General features: G+C 39.6%; 2 protein-coding genes across 3 annotated transcripts in view; one reads left to right on the top strand and one right to left on the bottom strand.

Annotated features, from left to right (window-relative positions):
- LOC124141793 (band 7 protein AGAP004871-like) overlaps positions 1–2,758 on the bottom strand; it is a 97,441-nt gene extending 94,683 nt beyond the window's left edge. The window contains exon 1 of one of the 2 annotated variants that reach the window (XM_046509903.2): positions 2,706–2,758. In XM_046509903.2, the coding sequence (XP_046365859.1) occupies positions 2,706–2,733 (28 nt within the window). In that variant the 5' untranslated portion in view covers positions 2,734–2,758. The remainder of the gene's footprint in view (positions 1–2,705) is intronic. The other variant, XM_046509905.2, reaches the window with a different exon arrangement.
- Positions 1–21,704, top strand: part of LOC124141794 (band 7 protein AGAP004871-like) — a 131,746-nt gene that overhangs the window by 1,836 nt on the left and 108,206 nt on the right. The window lies entirely within an intron of this gene.

Below are 21,704 nucleotides of genomic sequence, written 5' to 3'. Positions count from 1 at the left end.
GGCAAGGAAATGCTCATACTAAGAATATAATTTACAAAATCAATCTGAAACGTGGATTTCTTCATGATATTATTTTGATTACTTAGTATATATTAACAAGTATGTTATAACTTATTGTATGTCAGGTTAATGTAAGGTTGTAAGTGTTAATTAAACGAAATTGACACAGCTACCTTAAAGAAGTTGCCCTAAATTACAGATAGAAGTTCTTCGATGCTGCTTCAGTAAAGAAGAAATGATAAATAAAGGGAAACGATTATATATTTAACTTCTGCTCTCCTGGCAATGCTCCAGCTTCCCTCATCTTGGGCTGTTTTTTTTACAGGGGTGGTGTGGGTACAAGCATGTGGAGATAGGTGCAATCCTCCCGTCACTTTATGTAGCTGGTATTCACTTGAGAAACAACCGCCCCTAAGATTGGATCACCTGTCCCCTTTCCACCAATTTCCCACCATTATCAAATACACTTCCTGAGCCGTGTATATATTCTTTGAAACTCGAGACCAACTGAAAAGTGATCCTTAGTCATTATTCATAATTGAAGAGTGACCCTGGCTGTTGAAAAGTGTCTTCCCTCATCCTACCTGTTGAAAAGATTCACATGGGCTTACGTTAAAGGTAGAATAATGACTTATTGATTACTTAATCTTTCACTACAAATTGGTTCCCTTGACACCTGTTCTGTTTTATGGGTCATTCTGGTTGCTTTTCAAAGAATACAGAGTTGATACAGTCTATACAACAGGTAACAACAGCTTCCAAAATGTCCCTCAAAGATATGTTACTTTTCAACGTTAAATAATGACCTACACATTATTTATTGGATCATTGAGACGGTTATTTAGAGTTAGATTCCGTTTGTGATTTAGTCATGCTATATTTCCCTCAGATATGCATACTGGATTTATACCTTCCCCATAAGAAGCCATATTATAGAACATCCATAATCGTGGAATAACAAGTTAAGTTCAGGATAAGAGAAGGTTAAACTTAGTTTCATCTTGATAAAAATGTGGGAAGATTTATGCGACTTTTAAACCTTTTGGAAATAATGAAGAACGATTTAAAGAAGGATTCGACAATGCACCGTTTTCTATGTCATTTATATGGATCCATTCAGTCTGTATATCACTCTTCCGGGGCAATGGCCTTAACTGACTATAGAAGTCCAGTTTCCACCCTTGCCGAACTAAGCTGGAATTTCGTGGTTCGATCGTAGCGCCACCAGTGGCTAATACGAGTAAAGTCCCTTCTATGTCCCTCCTATTGACCAATCAGATTCCACCTCACATATCACTTGCATTTGTTTCAAATAAAATGGCAGTGCAGACGATATGATCGATAATCAAGTTCTATATTGTAATAAAACGGGTCTTACTTCGCAAAGTGCATCAAATCACGTGAGCACCTTGATTAAAACATGAACAGATTTGGAAAATATCTGTTGACGCTAGGTTGTTGGTACACATGCTTTGCAAATCCTGCAATCGACCGAAATCTGCACGGCAGTTTACGAACCGGATATCGATTTCGTTACGAAATTTTGATTGGACTATGCATAGACTCGTTAGTCCAGCTAAAATGTAACTCCTTAATTCCAGCCTAGTTCGGCAAGGGTGGAAACTGAATATAGTTAACTCCTTTGCCTAGGGAAGATGTCTGTATATATGCACGAAGTGATATTAAAGAGTTTGTGTACGTGGTCATCATGCTTGACCTTGTAATTTACGTGAAAAATATCCAAGACAAAGGGTAAATTGTAAAGACATACAGTGACACACTGAGACTGCTAGGCAACGACCGACCAGAGTCCTTTAAGTTACAGCAATGGTAACCTTTCTTCAACAGGAGGGTTGGGTTAGTGTTAATACAATAGGAAGTCGGTCCGGAAAGTCACCTATCGGATCATTTTTAACTGTTGAAAATACAACGGAACTAATAGAAGCCATTGCACAGGTTGGGTATTCACACTTGATAGCTATTGACCCGGGATCACTGTGCACCATCAGACCAACCGATTAGCGTACAGCGACAGGATTTGTCGTCCGTCATTTTTTTTTCAGAACGCGAACAAAATCTTTGGAATCTTTAGTTTCAGAATAAACACTAGGGGATCAGGGGGTGAAACCCCACTTTTCGACAATTATTAAGGTAATAACTCTATCTTTAGCCCTTGGATCCCCTTTCCGATCATTAGGGTTAGATACCCGTTTACTGGCGAAAGTATCCTGTAGCGGCTCCCCGAGAGTATGGAAACTTCACCTATATGTCTATGTCGAAAAGAACTAACAACCATAAGCAACAAGAAAATCGCTACCTGGAATGATTTTGATTCCTCTTTGGGATGATGACATATAGTGCAAACGGAAGACAGACTACGTTTTTAACTAATTAAGTGGCGACCACTCACTGTTTGAAAGTGTTTTGAAACCATTGAAACTTTAAGATATTCACATTTCAACTGTGACAACATTAGGCAAGATAATTGAATTGAAAACTAGGCCTAGAAAGTAGAATCTAGGGACCTAGATCTTTGGCGTTCATGGCTTAGAAAAGCGTCCGTTACGACTCGTTATGTCAACAACGCCGTTCTATCCAATGAGACAACTCGCAACAATTATTAAATTTTCAAGAAATCATCAAGGATGAAAACTTAAAAAATGCTATTGCACAATTTATGCTTCCATGCATTAGATCTACCTTACCATATCCAGCAGGTTGTACGGATGCCATTTTAATAAGATACAGCGCCCTCTGACGTTACTTTATACTGATGAGAGTTATCTCCCTTAAAGAAACGTCTGTTATTGCTGATTAGGTTCTAAATTAAGCGAAATGAGTGTCGTTCATTCCTTTGAACAGATCTAAAATCCTTTCTGTCCTTTTTGTACAGATTCTGTCTAGGAGCACATCCTACGCCTCGGCGTTTATTCAGGGGAAAAAACCAACAACCAAAAACTCTTTATTTTAGGTAGATCCATGGTGTTTAGTAAATCCTGCAAAAGTATTTAGTATTTCCCGGAACCAGGGGCGTATTCAAAATGTCATTAGAGCTTCATCGACCTAGAGCCTTGATTCATATTACTACCCCCGATGCCTAAATTACATAGACTATACAACACATAAATATCAACAGCTATTTTGTCTATTCAATCCCGAGTTCTGTCGCCTCTTGGGCTGGGCACGACATATTCCGCGTTGAGTGTGGGAAGTAAACATAGATTATTCGGACATATATATCTGGGGGTGTTCTCGAGTTGCTACAATACTTGTATGGATTGCACATCCCAACTAACAAGGCATAACTGGGCCAGTTCTCACGCTCAGAGTATTATACTATAAGTTAGTTTACCAGACGGAACCACAAAAAAATCTGAAATTAAAAAAAATAAAATATTACATTTGACAAAGCATATTTTATCCGACTCTATTTTACAATTAGAGCGGTGAAATGAAAAAACTCACAACCACATTGAGTGAGTGAGCTGGGTTAACGCCGCTTTTAACAGTATTACAGCCTGAGTTATATTGCGGCGTGTCAGCTTAATGTCGGAAAAAAGCCCGAAGTGATGCAGGTCTCAGACGTTTACCACTTCGGTGAAACCCACGAGCACGGGTATGGTGCGACAAAACTAGAAACATAATCGGGGCGAATCGCGGTGCCTTGGACGACTGGGCCACCCGTGACCCACTACCAAATTGTGTCACCACTGTTCGTCATAAATGGTGAATAATACCGATGAAAATCTTCTCACCAAAAACGACAATCAATATCTTTCGGTGTGGTTTCGCCATCGTACTTCCATGATGGTGTGACCAAACGACGTTAAAAGATTGTACTTGTAGTTGCCCTGTCTGCCGCTCGGCATTAAGGGTCTAAAACAAGGACTGGTCAGCTCGGAGTCAGTATACTGTGTCTGAGGGGGGTAGTCATCTTAAACTGCGGCACCTCACCTCACATCAACGACTTTCAAGGGGCACGGGTGGCCCAGTCGTCTAAGGGGCCGAGATTCGCTGTGCAGAGTTGCGTCCCTTGGGCACGCCAGAAATCTATTACTGTGGGTTCGAATCCCGGTTCGCCCCGATTATGTTTCTAGGTTTGTCAGCACCATACCCGTGCCCGTGGGTTTCACCGAAGTGGTAAACGTCTGTGACCTGCATCACTTCGGGCTTTCCTCCCACATTAAGCTGACACGCCGCGATATAACTGGAATACTGTTAAAAGCGGCGTTAAACCAAACTCACTCACTCACTCACATCAACGACTTACAAGTTGTTGTTTTTTTAGTCGTTATCAGCAGTACCAGGACCAATCTGGAAGCTGAAAATTAGCATTATTATTTCGACTACATACACTCAATTTTAGGCCAAATCTGTTGTAAATCAACAAACAAAAAATAAAATTGCCCACATGGCTTACTACGACAGTAACGGCATGATAAACAGCTCAGAACCAATACCAGCCCAATGCAGCATACCTGGTAATCAGCCGTTACTGGTTTTCTTGTAGAGGCCCAGGATTGGCGAAGTTACGTGTGAAGCATGATATTTAACCATTACCAGCTGAATGCTGGCTTGGCACTAGCGGGCCAACACCGGTTTGCTCATACTGGGCCGGTAAGGGTTAACCTTTACAACAGTTACTTCACTGAGTCGGCCATTGCCCACCGTCGGCTCTCTTCAAGTGGGCCATCGTTGGTTTGTTGATGCAGGCCAAATATTGGCTCATTTACCGGGCCAGTATTGGGCCCGTAGAGAAAATATGTAAGTTTTTCATTTAAATGTTGAATGAATTCTTGATAATGTTAAGTTCAACCTAAAATGCAACATCCAAGAATATGAATATTATTGATCAACTATAGTTCGTCCGTTAAATGATGATACTTTGAAAGATAATATGCAGCATATAAACATATTAGTAATCTTTTCCAGCATTTCACATGCAAAATAGGATACTGTCACTTGACAGTTTATAATTCCATCAATATAGGCTTTAATATATGAGTGAAATATTCATTGGCTTATGCGCATTGTTTTTTACATGAATCGTGCTTTTTCAGAATTTCGTGTCCATTCGGAATGGGCCAATATATAGGCCTGAAAACGACCAGTATTTGGCAAGTACCGTGAAAAGGTAGTGGCCAAATTCATAGCCAGTCTGCAAAGTCATGGTGCACACTGTTGGATTGACCCAATTATGCATATATAGCTGGGATAGTGTATTAAGTGTCACATGTCAAATTACTAAGTCATAATAAGCGACAACTATATGACCTCGATCGAACCTTGACCCTTTAACATTATACATGTGTAGATATACCGTATATCACTGAGGTACACTACCTAGTGTGTACTCTGTGACATTATACATGTGTAAATATACCGTATATCACTGAGGTATATTGACTAGTGTGTCCTCTGTGACAATATACATGTGTAGATATACCGTATATCACTGAGGTATATTGACTAGTGTGTCCCCTGTGACATTAAAAATGTGTAGATATACCGTATATTATTGAAGTACACTAGCTAATGTTCACTCTGTGACATTATACATGTGTAGATATACCGTATATCACTGAGGTATATTGACTAGTGTGTACTCTGTGACATTATACATGTGTAGATATACCGTATATCACTGAGGTATATTGACTAGTGTGTCCTCTGTGACAATATACATGTGTAGATATACCGTATATCACTGAGGTATATTGACTAGTGTGTCCCCTGTGACATTATACATGTGTAGATATACCGTATATCATTGAGGTACACTAGCTAATGTTTACTCTGTGACATTATACATGTGTAGATATACCGTATATCACTGAAGTACACTAGCTAATGTTCACTCTGTGACATTATACATGTGTAGATATACCGTATATCACTGAGGTACACTAGCTAATGTTTACTCTGTGACATTACACATGTGTAGATATACCGTATATCACTGAGGTACACCACCTAGTGTGTACTGTGTGACATGATACATGTGTAGATATACCGTATATCATTGAAGTACACTAGCTAATGTTCACTCTGTGACATTATACATGTGTAGATATACCGTATATCACTGAGGTACACTACCTAGTGTGTACTCTGTGACATTATACATGTGTAGATATACCGTATATCACTGAGGTATATTGACTAGTGTGTCCTCTGTGACAATATACATGTGTAGATATACCGTATATCACTGAGGTATATTGACTTGTGTGTCCCCTGTGACATTATACATGTGTAGATATACCGTATATCATTGAGGTACACTAGCTAATGTTTACTCTGTGACATTATACATGTGTAGATATACCGTATATCACTGAAGTACACTAGCTAATGTTCACTCTGTGACATTATACATGTGTAGATATACCGTATATCACTGAGGTACACTAGCTAATGTTTACTCTGTGACATTACACATGTGTAGATATACCGTATATCACTGAGGTACACTACCTAGTGTGTACTCTGTGACATTATACATGTGTAGATATACCGTATATCACTGAGGTATATTGACTAGTGTGTACTCTGTGACATTATACATGTGTAGATATACCGTATATCACTGAGGGATATTGACTAGTGTGTACTCTGTGACATTATACATGTGTAGATATACCGTATATCATTGAGGTATATTGACTAGTGTGTACTCTGTGACATTACACATGTGTAGATATACCGTATATCACTGAGGTACACTACCTAGTGTGTACTCTGTGACATTATACATGTGTAGATATACCGTATATCACTGAAGTACACTAGCTAATGTTCACTCTGTGACATTATTCATGTGTAAATATACCGTATATCACTGAGGTATATTGACTAGTGTGTACTCTGTGACATTATACATGTGTAGATATACCGTATATCATTGAGGTATATTGACTAGTGTGTACTCTGTGACAATATACATGTGTAGATATACCGTATATCACTGAGGTATATTGACTAGTGTGTCCTCTGTGACATTATACATGTGTAGATATACCGTATATCACTGAGGTACACTACCTAGTGTGTACTCTGTGACATTATACATGTGTAGATATACCGTATATCACTGAGGTATTTTGACTAGTGTGTACTCTGTGACATTATACATGTGTAGATATACCGTATATCACTGAGGTATATTGACAAGTGTGTCCTCTGTGACATTATACATGTGTAGATATACCGTATATCACTGAAGTACACTAGCTAATGTTCACTCTGTGACATTATACATGTTTAGATATACCGTATATCACTGAGGTACACTAGCTAATGTTTACTCTGTGACATTACACATGTGTAGATATACCGTATATCACTGAGGTATATTGACTAGTGTGTACTCTGTGACATTACACATGTGTAGATATACCGTATATCACTGAGGTACACTAGCTAATGTTTACTCTGTGACATTACTCATGTGTAGATATACCGTATATCACTGAGGTACACTAGCTAATGTTTACTCTGTGACATTACACATGTGTAGATATACCGTACATCATTGAGGTATACTAGCTAATGTTTACTCTGTGACATTATACATGTGTAGATATACCGTATATCACTGAGGTACACTAGCTAATGTTTACTCTGTGACATTACACATGTGTAGATATACCGTACATCATTGAGGTATACTAGCTAATGTTTACTCTGTGACATTACACATGTGTAGATATACCGTATATCACTGAGGTATATTGACTAGTGTGTACTCTGTGACATTACACATGTGTAGATATACCGTATATCACTGAGGTACACTAGCTAATGTTCACTCTGTGACATTATACATGTGTAGATATACCGTATATCACTGAGGTACACTAGCTAAATTTTACTCTGTGACATTACACATGTGTAGATATACCGTATATCAATGAGGTACACTAGCTAATGTGTACTCTGTGACATTACACATGTGTAGATAACCGTATATCACTGAGGTACACTAGCTAATGTTCACTCTGTGACATTACACATGTGTAGATATACCGTACATCATTGAGGTATACTAGCTAATGTTTACTCTGTGACATTATACATGTGTAGATATACCGTATATCACTGAGGTACACTAGCTAATGTTTACTCTGTGACATTACACATGTGTAGATATACCGTACATCATTGAGGTATACTAGCTAATGTTTACTCTGTGACATTACACATGTGTAGATATACCGTATATCACTGAGGTATATTGACTAGTGTGTACTCTGTGACATTACACATGTGTAGATATACCGTATATCACTGAGGTACACTAGCTAATGTTCACTCTGTGACATTATACATGTGTAGATATACCGTATATCACTGAGGTACACTAGCTAATGTTTACTCTGTGACATTACACATGTGTAGATATACCGTATATCAATGAGGTACACTAGCTAATGTTCACTCTGTGACATTACACATGTGTAGATAACCGTATATCACTGAGGTACACTAGCTAATGTTCACTCTGTGACATTACACATGTGTAGATATACCGTATATCATTGAGGTATACTAGCTAATGTTTACTCTGTGACATTATACATGTGTAGATATACCGTATATCAATGAGGTACACTAGCTAATGTGTACTCTGTGACATTACACATGTGTAGATATACCGTATATCACTGAGGTACACTAGCTAATGTTTACTCTGTGACATTACACATGTGTAGATATACCGTATATCACTGAGGTACACTAGCTAATGTTTACTCTGTGACATTATACATGTGTAGATATACCGTATATCACTGAGGTACACTAGCTAATGTTCACTCTGTGACATTACACATGTGTAGATATACCGTATATCACTGAGGTACACTAGCTAATGTTCACTCTGTGACATTATACATGTGTAGATATACCGTACATCAATGAGGTACACTAGCTAATGTTTACTCTGTGACATTACACATGTGTAGATATACCGTATATCACTGAGGTACACTAGCTTATGTTCACTCTGTGACATTATACATGTGTAGATATACCGTACATCAATGAGGTACACTAGCTAATGTTTACTCTGTGACATTATACATGTGTAGATATACCGTATATCACTGAGGTACACTAGCTAATGTTCACTCTGTGACATTATACATGTGTAGATATACCGTACATCAATGAGGCACACTAGCTAATGTTTACTCTGTGACATTACACATGTGTAGATATACCGTATATCAATGAGGTACACTAGCTAATGTGTACTCTGTGACATTACACATGTGTAGATATACCGTATATCACTGAGGTACACTAGCTAATGTGTACTCTGTGACATTACACATGTGTAGATATACCGTATATCACTGAGGTACACTAGCTAATGTTTACTCTGTGACATTATACATGTGTAGATATACCGTATATCATTGAGGTACACTAGCTAATGTTTACTCTGTGACATTATACATGTGTAGATATACCGTATATCAATGAGGTACACTAGCTAATGTGTACTCTGTGACATGATACATGTGTAGATATACCGTATATCACTGAGGTACACTGGCTAGGGTGTACTCTGTGACATTACACATGTGTAGATATACCGTATATCACTGAGGTGGCTAGCTAGCAATGACTAGGGCTGCAACGATACAGGAAGGTCACGATACGATACGCATCTCGATATTCTGGTCACGATACGATACGTATCTTCAAACGCAATGATAAAAAAAACCAAGACTTAAAGCATGTCAAGATTGAACCTTTCATGATTTTGGAACAGTCAAAATTATTTTATAATAACAAGACTACTGAAGTGGTTAGGCTTCAAAGTGGAACTTTCCCTAACTTTCCTTCAAAACAATTCAAAGTTCAAACACTAGAAAATAATTAATGTACTTCACCAGTGATACAACTTCAAAGAATTTTGATGCAATGGTCGAATAAATTGTATCTGCAATTATTCTTTTATCAGGAATAATATATTCCAATATCGTGTTACTTTAGTTGCAGCTTTTACTATATATATTCTTAAAATTATAAGAACCACAAGCGTAGGATTTTGGTACTGGTGATTATTGTTGCAGGATATTTATACGTATGGAACAATTTGACCAGTCACCGTAGGGACTTCCCTCGCTACATGTATTTCGATTGCGAAAACGTTATGTCGACATATATTAGCCAAATTGCCACAAATATGACTTTTAACGAGTCAAAGTAGGGCATTGTTAATATATGTATCCATTCTCTAGCAACTTAAGTTCGTTTCAGTGCGTCAAAAGCGGTAATCTGGCCGTGGTTGCTGTATCTCTTCACACACGATTTCACCTAACTTAATGAAAACAATATTAAATGAAATTTTGAATAAAATTAATAAAATATATTACAAACACAAGTCCAGATATACAATGAACACCTTTTAATAAAAAAAGATAGTATAATAATGGTATTGAATTGCGTACTTCAGTTCGGATTTGCTGACCGGTGTTATGTGCTTGCGGTAATCAGCTAATAATGTTTTTGTAGATGGGGAAAAACACCTGTCAGTGTAAAACCTGAGCTTACTAAAAATGTAAGATTAGTACGTTTTTTGGAGCCATGCGTTACCGCGCGCTATAACCAAGTTAGCGGTTTATCGAAATGCACAATAGTAAGGAAACGCTGTACTTGAGATTTGCGTTCCGTATCGTGGCGTATCGATAAATGGGCCCACGTTTATCGTATATCGTATCGTGGGTCAAGTATCGCGATGCATCGGAATATCGGTGACACATTTAGCGTCTATAAATCAACATTCACATATACCCTTTCCAAAAAATAACTGTGCGAAAGTTATTTGATAGTTTTGTCACAAACCGCACAGAGTTTCCTCATCAGATAGAGTCGGGCGGTCGGGTAGCCTAGTGGTTAAAGCGTTCGCTCGTCACGCCGAAGACCCGGGTTCGATTCCCGACATGGGTACAATGTGTGAAGCCCATTTCTGGTGTCCCCCGTCGTGATATTGCTGGAATATTGCTAAAAGCGACGTTAAACCATACTCACTCACTCACTCACTCAGATAGAGTCTCTACATGTTGTTGTCGGTGAGGAATCTAAAGTTCTGATTAACATAATGTAACTGCGAATAAAAGCGGAAAAACCCTTCCGTAATTGTACGATTCCGACTATATCATGAACGTGTGTTTGTGAATCTCTATCTACAATGTAGCACCCTCTATAAACGTGTACACACGCCCTCATATGAAGGAACACGTGATTTTATATATGGAGGCGTGTGTGTACGTTTTTTTACATATGAAAGTCTGTGAATGGTCATCTTCCCGAGGCAAATGAGTTAACTGACTATAAAAAGTCCAGTTTCCACCGATGCCGAACTAGGCTGGTATTATGGAGTTACATTTTGGGTGGACTAACGAGTCTTGCATAGTCCAATCACAATCGCGCAACGAAATCGAAATCCGGTTCGTAAACTGTCAATCAGATTTCATTCGATTGCAGGATTTGCAAAACATGTGCACCGCCTACTCGTTGTCAACATATATTTTCCAAAACTATTCATGATTTTTTAATCAAGGTGCTCAGGTGATTTGATGCACTTGGCGATGTAAAACACGTCTTTAACACAAAATAGATCTTGATTATCGATTTGTTTGAAGCAAGTGATACGAGAGGTGGAATCTGATTGGACCATAGGAGTGGTATAGAAGGGACATAACTCGTAAAAGCCATTGGTCGCGCTACGATCGAGCCCAGGAATTCCAGCCTAGTTCGGCAAGGGTGGAAACTGGACTTTTAAAGCCAGTTAACTCTCTTGCCTCGGGAAGATGGTGAATTGTTGCTGCTGTAATCAGCTTCAAGAAACTGCCAGCCTTCGACTTGCCTCCGTCCTGTATTACCTGACGAGCGTCTTGCCCGCAGTTGGGATATTTGGTTTACGCTACCGGCGCAGTGTACGTAAATTGTTTATAGGGTTGTTGCGTGCTGCATATCGCCGTCCAAACCTGACAGGTACAAAATATTTTAAACAAATGTAAACATAATATATCCATGCGTCTTGTTACAGGAATTTAAGCGAATACACATGGTTCGGTTTATAATTCTACAGTCTATTTTTTTTACAGTTGAATTGAATGGCAAACCGCCATGTAATTGTGACTGATTGGGTGGTGCTGTATCGCAGAATTATCACGACGGGAGACACCCTGATTCACATCATACATACATCACCAGGCGGAGTATCGAACCCAGGCCGACGTGACCTAACACCCTGACAACCAGGCTATCTGACCATCACCCTGGACCCGTGAAGATCCGGGGTAGAATAGGTCTTTAGCAACCCATGCTTCCCGTAAAAGGCGACTATGCTTGTCGTAAGAGGCGACTAACGGGATCGGGTGGTCAGGCTCGCTGACTTGGTTGATGCATGTCATCGATCCCAATTGCGTGGATCAATGCTCATGATATTAATCACTGGTTTGTCTGGTCGAGACTCGATTATTTATATACCGCCGTCATATAGCTGGAATATTGCTGAGTGCGGCGTTAAACAACACACCAACCAACCAACCAACTTACGAGATCAGCTTCTCAACATGTAGTCTTATGAATGTTTAGCTCACCTGACTGAAAGTCAAGTCAACTTCAGTCACAGCATGTTTGTCCATCGCGCGTCGTTAACCTCAGAAACCACTTGACCAATCCAACTGAAACCTCACATACTGGTTCCCCAGAATGATGGCACCCCAGTTTGTAAAAGAGGCTGGAATTCTATTTACAATATGGCCGCCATATTGATGAAACTTTGTATGGCCATTACTCGGTCCTTTGCGTAAAATGTGGTATGACATTTGGTATAAGGTTTTGACCTTGTTTTGTCTCAAGAGGCATATTTGATTCTGTAAATTTCTTCCCTCTGAAATTTCAGATTGTTTGAGCTGGACTTTGACATGTATGTTTCTTCTCATAGTGACGTATTTTGTTCAAATCGTTAGATTTAAATTTTTAGTTTTTTTCACAGTATATAAATATATATAAATCTCAAAGCAACTGTTGACTAATATCCAGGTGAGCTACAGCGCCGTGGCACTATTTCAATAATGTGGATTTGTTTATATTAAAATCTATGCAGATATTCCAGTTATGGTGCAGGATTAAGTACTAGGGAGTGTAACATAAGAATTCGTTTAATAGAATTAGGATTTCCATTACCACTTGTTTCTGCCAAAGCCTTTTGTCATTGAGGTCGCTATATGGCTGGAAGAATGCCGATGCAACGTTAAATTTTAACTCACTCACTCTGCCATTGAGAGCCGCACACTATAAAGTTAGCGCATCATTTCATTTGTTAAACTTTCAATTCTACTTATAGATCTTTTTCTGGTATGCCAGGACGGCCAGCAACATGTGTATGTCTACGCGATGTTGGTGCAATGTTTGTCGATGTTGCAATACTGAGCGACTTTTTTATCTGGACGGACTGCGCAGTATGGTTCGCTGTTGACAAAATAATTAGGGCACCACGTCAACACGTTTATCAACGCAGGTCCAAGGACACAGCTCATGTTGCGCAAGCATCTGACTGTTAATAAGAAAAGTAGGAAGAAGGCAGTACTTGCCAGAATGACAAACATTTAGTCTCTAAATAAATATATTTGAAGAATTTTCTTCTTCTTTTTTTCAATTCTCTTTTATTATGTATAACATGAGGTAACATAGAAGAATCTCTTTATTTTCGGAAAACATTTCAGAAAATGGTTTTCGGATATTTCTGTTTCATGGTCTGTATGAAAACGAAGTCTTGGAGAGAATCTTGGTGTAACAATGGTAATATAAACTGACGAACCAAGAACAAAACTTTATGACCAAACAATTACACACGTGATTAAAACGTTACAAGGCTCACAGTCGCGAAGCACTGCAAACTTACTGTCCAAAACACAACTATGATACCCATTTCAAATACATCGCCATCGAATGACCATTTTTTTCATCTTTATCCACCATCTAGACTGTCTTACAGACCCTGATACAAATATACCAAATACAGCACATGCAAGTCTATAATGTTTGGCAAGTCTAGATTACTGCAGTATCAGGAAATGAAGAGTGACTCTGGGCTCCCTTTTATTATATTTTTATTAAGATAATTGAACAACTGTTTTTTCCTGTACGATATGTTCATTTCAGAGACTAGATGTTAGTCTAGCCACCATCAGACATGGGTGTATACTTTCTTTTGCCCGGCATTGTATGCCCACGCCTCTGGACGTGTCCACCTGTCGGTATATAAGGTGTGGTTCCACACACCAAACAACGCAAATAACTATGATGCTTATTATGCCATGAATGTAAATGACTATTTGATAGATTTGACAGTGGGTCATTTCGCAATATACCCTACACAGCATTAAAATGTGACTGATCATGCATGCTTTCATTCTTCAGATGTCATGCTACTGGCTTGACCTGTAAATTATTACCACGCCAAAAAAACCATATAGGATGGTGATGTATTTATAAACACATCATGCGTCTCAGCGGGAAATAAAACACTATTGTCTGGCTATATAACCTTGAGTTAAACTCGGAAACCCAGCCTTTACATAAAATGTTATGGGACAGTCGTCTAAGCATTCGTCACCACTAGCCCCTTTCCGTAACTTAGCTTGTCCCGGAATAACACGAGTTGGTCACGAATGTCGTCTTAGGCGCCACAATATGCTGTGCAGAGTTGCGTCCCCTGGGCACGCCTGAAACCTTTGACCGTCGGTTCGAATCCCGGTTCGCCCCGATTATGTTTCCAGGTTTGTCAGCACCATATGCGTGCTCGTGGGTTTCACCAGAGTTGTAAACGTCTGAGACCTGCATAGCTTCGGGTTTTCCTCCCACATTAAGGTGACACGCCGTGATATAACTGGAATATTGTTTAAGGCGGTGTTAAATCTAAGTCACTCACTCACTCACATATAATATTAATACAATATCAGAAATATGCACACAAAGGGGAATATTCCTTACCACTGATATTTTAGAATGTCACCGCAATATTAGACATCAGAAATATACTTAACATGGTTAAAAATGAGATAATTAATTCCCTAAATCAACCCCACGGCGGGCCTCAATCTCCTCTACTGGTGACCCTTGAAGATCCGGGGTAGAATAAGTCTTCAGCAACCCATGCTTGCCGTCAAAGGCCACTATGCTTGTCGTAAAAGGCGACTATGCTTGTCGTAAAAGGCGACTAACGGGATCGGGTGGTCAGGCTCGTTGACTTGGTTGATGCATGTAATCGATCCCAAATGCGTGGATTGATGCTCATGATATCAATCACTGGATTGTCTGGTTTAGACTCGATTATTTATAGACCGCCGTCATATAGCTGGAATATTGCCGAGAGCGGCGTTAAACAACAAACCAACCAAACCAAACCTATACTGGTCGATACAAAATGCCAGATTTTGTTCAGAAAGCTGGTACACATGGTGTTATCTGAACATGCTAGGGTTTTAGATGTTTTTAATGTTCTTTAATCGGATCATCTGCTATCATATTGATCGGAGGACAGTTCACCTAAATGTGTGGCCGCTCTCCTGTGGTTGTATTGGTTTTCTTGTGGGTGGTGTTTACTGTTGTTGTGTTGATATTTACTGGACTGCAAACGATTTTTATGTAATATACATCAGTACTTATTTTTTAAGCAATGTAAATTTATGTGATGTGTTGGACTCAAATATGCCTCATGATGGCCGAGATTCGCCCAAAATCTAATGTCTACCGCTACTACTACAACAACTAGTACTACTACTACAAAAGGTTTTTTTGGGGTTAGAACTGATCCCCTACTACTACTACTACAACTACTACTACTACTACAAAAGGGTCTTTTTGGTTAGAACTGATCCCCTACTACTACTACTACTACTACTACTACTACTACTACTGCAACTACTACTACTACAAAAGGGTTTTTTGGGTTAGAACTGATCCCCTACTACTACTACTACTACTACTACTACTACTACTACTACTACTACAAAAGGGGGTTTGGGGTTAGAACTGATCCCCTACTACTACTACTACTACTACTACTACTACAACTACTACTACTACAAAAGGGTCTTTTTGGTTAGAACTGATCCCCTACTACTACTACTACTACTACTACTACTACTACTACAAAAGGGGGTTTGGGGTTAGAACTGGTCCCCTACTACTACTACTACTACTACTACTACTACTACTACTACTAAAAAAAAAGAAAAAAAAGGGGGTTCTGGGTTAGAACTGGTCCCCAGCGACTAAATGAATCGGATGGGCAGCCTTGCTCATAATATCAACCACTTGAACACTTGAGGCTGCCAACCCTCTATTGGTAGTGAGTGAGTAAGTGAGTTTGATTTTACGCCGCTTTTAGCAATATTCCAGCAATATCACGGCGGAGGACACTGGAAATGAGCTTCACACATTGTACCCATGTCGGGAATCGAACCCGGGTTTTCGGCGTGACGAGCGAACGCTTTAACCACTAGGCTACCCGACCTACCCTCTTTTGGTAGTCAGGATTCAGGGATCTATTAACAGGCTATCTGGGTATCTGGTTCCTAGATAAGTAATAATGGTGTACGTATACAATTCCTCTATATATTATATTTTTTCTGTATTTTCAATAATTTAACTTCAAATCCAACTTATTTATGATTTAGGGACGTGTTATATAGGTTTGCAATCTGTTTTTATTGCCATTCTGCCTTTGTAGGATGAATTCAGACATGTTCTTTTGAGATTTGTTTGAAGTGGTATTCGGGATTCAGGGGAGTGGGGTGGCACCCTCACACATACACAGACGTTGCCACTCGGTGCTACCACTGTCTATGGGGCGGATCTTAATGGCTGGTAGTGGGAACACACCAGGTGGCGCGCGACGCTATATAGGGTGATAAGTAAATACATAGAGAGCAATGATACTTCTTATATTTGATCTTCGATTACTATACTGTATTGGATTAGTTTTCCCATTAGTTTCTTTTCCGATTTTATTTTACATGCTCTTGTCATATGCTTGGACGTCTCTGTAAATATTAATAATAACCGTTCGCGTAGTCAGCTGTGAGAACAGGTTAATTCCTTCAGAAACTGTACACCACTGAAAAATAGAATTTGTACTGATTACTGTATACATTAAAATACATAGTTTTAACCCCCTTAACCCCCTAGATCCCGGATGCACATATATGTCGCATCTGCTTAAAGCCCTCTGTAATGTATCATTTTACTAATTCACCTTGCCGTAAAAGGCAACTATGCTTGTCGTAAGACTAACGGGATCGGGTGGTCAGGCTCGCTGACTTGGTAAAAGCTTGTCATCGATCCCAATTCCGTGAATCGATGCTCATGATATCAATCACTGGATTGTCTAGTCCAGACTCGATTATTTACAGACCGCCGTCATAGAGCTGGAAACAACAAACCAACCAACCAACCATTCACAGAGTAATTTCATGTGTTTTATGTTTAAATCTAAATATGCTATATTTTCTCGAATGCAGTTACAAAAAATACCACATTAGTGATCAAGGGTTTCGTGATTTAAGAAATCACTTATGATCATTCTGAAACATCATCAATAACCCAAACATAGTTTATATGCTTAGAAAATACGCGAACACGAACGCCTGACTGAACTTTTCGCCATATAGGATAGCGTTTCAGGCATCTGATGAGGCATCTCATTCGTACGAGTGTTAAGAGCGAGGTGAGTGAAATGAGATGGTCGGTAACACTATACTGATTGTGTTGAAAGAATGACGACAAAATACGATACTCCCAACGCCACAGTCCATGGAACATATGTGATATATTTATTCCATTAATGCGTGAGAATGACAGGTTTGTCAGAAGTATTGGTGATTAATAGTGTATATTGTGCATACAAACAATGGATCTCTAAGTAACACATTAGTGGTTGTGACTGTGGCATTGCCTTTCAACGTGGGCGACTGTAGGTCGATAAAAAGTTGCGAGTATTTATCATCCAAAACTGAACCCACAGTAGACATTGCTTTGGCGGCGTTAAGCGACCTCTTAGGAGATATGTCTTCAGTGAAATTGCGTCACAATGCTTTGCGTACCATTGTGGCGTCATCGGTTACCATGACATCATAGTCAATTTACATCTCTGCCGCTAAAGCGGTACTTTTTACACTCAATACACTGCAAATGTAACTATTTGAACGAATGATTTTGGATGGTAAAAAGAATCTCACTCGAGTGTCTTGTGATATGAAATATATCAACACTCGTAGATATATGTAGTTGTTTTCTATAACCTCCATTTCCAAACTGATTAGTCTTTCATATAGACCTGAAACAAAAAATATCCAAAAACGTTCAAGCAAGTCTACAATACAAGTCTCTATTTCTGCAAGGTGGCAAAGGTACTGTAAGTCCCCATGGTCCCGGTATGGTGCTCTGCTTTCAGTGGCTGGCGATCTATAGCCCGGCTTTTTTCATGTTACTGTTATGTATAGTGCTGTCCATTTTATGATTACATACTAGTTTTAAATATATTTCTGTGACAAGTCTAGTTATTTTACTGTCCTTCGTTGGCAGGTGTTTTATGTAAGCCCCAATGTATTTATTATGTTTACCCTTGATAGTCACGATATGGCTGAAATATTGCCGATGTGACTTTAAATTTTAACTCACTCACTCAATTTCTGCAGTCTCTGAAAATCTTGAGACTCCCTGTGCTCCTTCTGTTCTAAATTGGGGCGGTGGGGTAGCCTAGTAGTTAAAGCATTTGTTCGTCAAGTCGAAGGCCCGGGTTCGATTCCCCACATGGGTACAATGTGTGAAGCCCATTTCTGATGTCCCCGCCGTGATATTGTTGGAATATTGCTAAAAGCGGCGTTACTGAATCACTCACTCTATTATATATTAAGAGACGATTTAACCAAAAGTATCTTTGAAAAATATTTTAATTTCAGAGACTAAATGTTAGTCTATCTATAAGCCCCCAGAGTCCAGTTACGGATTTAGGCTCCCCTCTGTGTCAACCCCTACATATTAACTTTGGTATCGGAAAATATTTTCTCTCAACTAAATTGAAAACCAGTGCCATTAAGACTGTAGTGCAAACTGCCGAGAAGCGTGGTGCGCGTATTGAGAGAGGGGAGCTGCCATATGATTAAACACGATCACAAATACCACAACTCTTGTCCACGGGGAGGCGGGACATGTCCTGGCAACACCGCCCTGCGCGGCATTCTTGACGCCGTCAACAGACGGCGTGCGTTGACAACATTTTCCTACTTTGCGATCTTGGTATTTCAACAGGCATATCAATGTTTGTTGAACAATTTCGTCGGTTCCACATAAACGCTCTCATCATCTCTTAACCAAACGTCAGGAGTGAGGTACCGGTATGCTGTATTATCATTAATCGTTAAAGAATCTCGCTATCTGATTGGCCAGTCGCTTGCTTGTGAAAAAAAACAAAAAAATAAGGCTCAAGTCGGCTGCATTCGTGACCAACTCGTGTTATTCCGGGACAAGCAGATTACAGAAAGGGACGAGTGGTGACGAATGAAGTCAGCTGGTCGGTCAGTACGGACATGACGTCATACTGTTTAATGTGACGTCATTACGCGTTGTGACGAATTGGGCCTGTTCGCAATTCGAGTTACCTTATTACTAAGCGGGATGGATCCTATTGTCGCACTAGTATATGTAACCGAAAATATTGCTTTACAACTTGTGAACGAGTAATGATGAATTCGTTACATGGTCAATAGCCGGGTGTACGGGTGTTTACGAGCTGAACGATCGACTCGTGGTCTAGCGGACAGAGCGTGTGCCTGGGAGTGGAAGGTCGGTGGTTCGATCCCCAGACTCATACCATTGTGCACTGCGGAGATGAGATAAAACAAGGACTGGTCGGCTCGGAGTCAGTACACTGAGTCTGGGTAGGGTATCCATATTAAACACACACACACACACACACACACACACACACACACACACACACACACACACACGCACACACCATTAACCCCATTTCACCTCAGGTCACACCTAATTTTTACTTGCAATACAGGATCCGCCAACTGTAAGTGGTAAATATATATATGCACAACAGTTTTCCTGCTTGATTCTACAGGTTTCCACTGCTAAAAGCAACAGCTGTATTGAAGGCTCTCCTCCCACATTAAACCATTCATATTTTTTGTTCCAGCCGACATGTAGTGGACCAGAAAATTACCGACAGGTATTTTCCTGTAAAAAAAATCCGTAAAGCTAGGAAAGAAAGTGTGGCCTCACCTCAACCCTCCGCCATCGGTAGCGTGGTGAACGAGCCCGTTCGGGTCGTAAAATTCCCCACACCCCTCTTATGTCCGGGAAGTCTTGTGGTTAAACCGTTCGCTCGTCACGCCGAAGACCCAGCTTCGATTCCCGACATGGGTACAATGTGTGAAGCCCATTACTGGTGTCCCCCGCCGTGATATTGCTGGAATATTGCTAAAAGCGGCGTAAAACCATACTCACTCACTCACCTTATATCATGCAATGAATCTAGCCTCGTCCAGGGCTTTACGTGAACCTGCGCATGCGCCGCTTGTTCGATGACTAACATTCAAGTATTACATTTTTTGACAAAGCTTCCACTGTACCCTTTCTTTTTTATGCATGTACAACGACACGAAATTTGCAAATAACGCGCAGTATATCAAAGATGCCAAAATATCATGGACGTCTCATCATAGCTTCTAAAGTACTAATGTCAATAATTGAAAGTTACATTTCCCTGACGCATATCAGAATACATATATAATATCAGTTAATTATATTCATTATAATGCTTTTGTTCATGATTATCAATAAATGAAACTAATTAGCTTTAACGATGCCGGTTCGGTAGGTTTGAGTTACTTAGGTCAATCGAGGCACACGCGCTCGCATTGATCGATCAAGGTTAACTTCGGTTATAATAATAATAATAATAATAATAATAATAATAATAATAATAATGATGATGATGATGATGATAATGACAACAACAACAACAACAACAATATGGATTTGTACAGCGTCTTGCTGAAAAAGGGCGAGGTGATTATTCTGGGTAGGCTATAGAGAAGAGGGAGGTTTTCATCAGGGCCGGAAAAGAAGAGACAGTTTTTGCGAGTTTTAGGTTTTCAGGGAGATCGTTCCAAAGTTGGAGCATTGACTGAAAATGCTGTTTCAACTTGTTTGTTTGTTCTAAGTGGCACTTCGAGAAGTTGTTTTGCTCTGAACTTCTCCTTCTTGTTCAACACGGGTTCACCTGGGTCGTCCATGGTTTGAAATCGAACGCAAACAGTGCAATGCAGCATTGGTTGACTCAGGTAACTCGAATATTAATAAACGAACGCGCGTTGTGATACTCTCCTTTCACGCATACGTGTTGTCGTTTTCTTACAAGTACTCTAAGTCCGCGGTGTGACTGTCAGATAATATTGATGCATAGCCATATGATGAGACGAGATAACATAATTTTATTACACGTACACACATGAGAGAACAGGTACAGCTAAAATACGACACACATTGATATACTACTACTACTACTACTACTACTACTAATGATAACAATAATGTGTTTCCTAGATACGATCAGTAAACACTTACACGCGGGTTCTGCATTACTGTTGCTAATGGCAACA

This window comes from Haliotis rufescens, unplaced genomic scaffold (assembly GCF_023055435.1).
Source record: "Haliotis rufescens isolate VD_foot unplaced genomic scaffold, xgHalRufe1.0.p SCAF_8, whole genome shotgun sequence".
Taxonomy (NCBI): Eukaryota; Metazoa; Mollusca; class Gastropoda; order Lepetellida; family Haliotidae; genus Haliotis; species Haliotis rufescens.
Note: the sequence above shows the minus strand (reverse complement) of the source record. Positions and strands in the feature narration are given on the sequence as shown.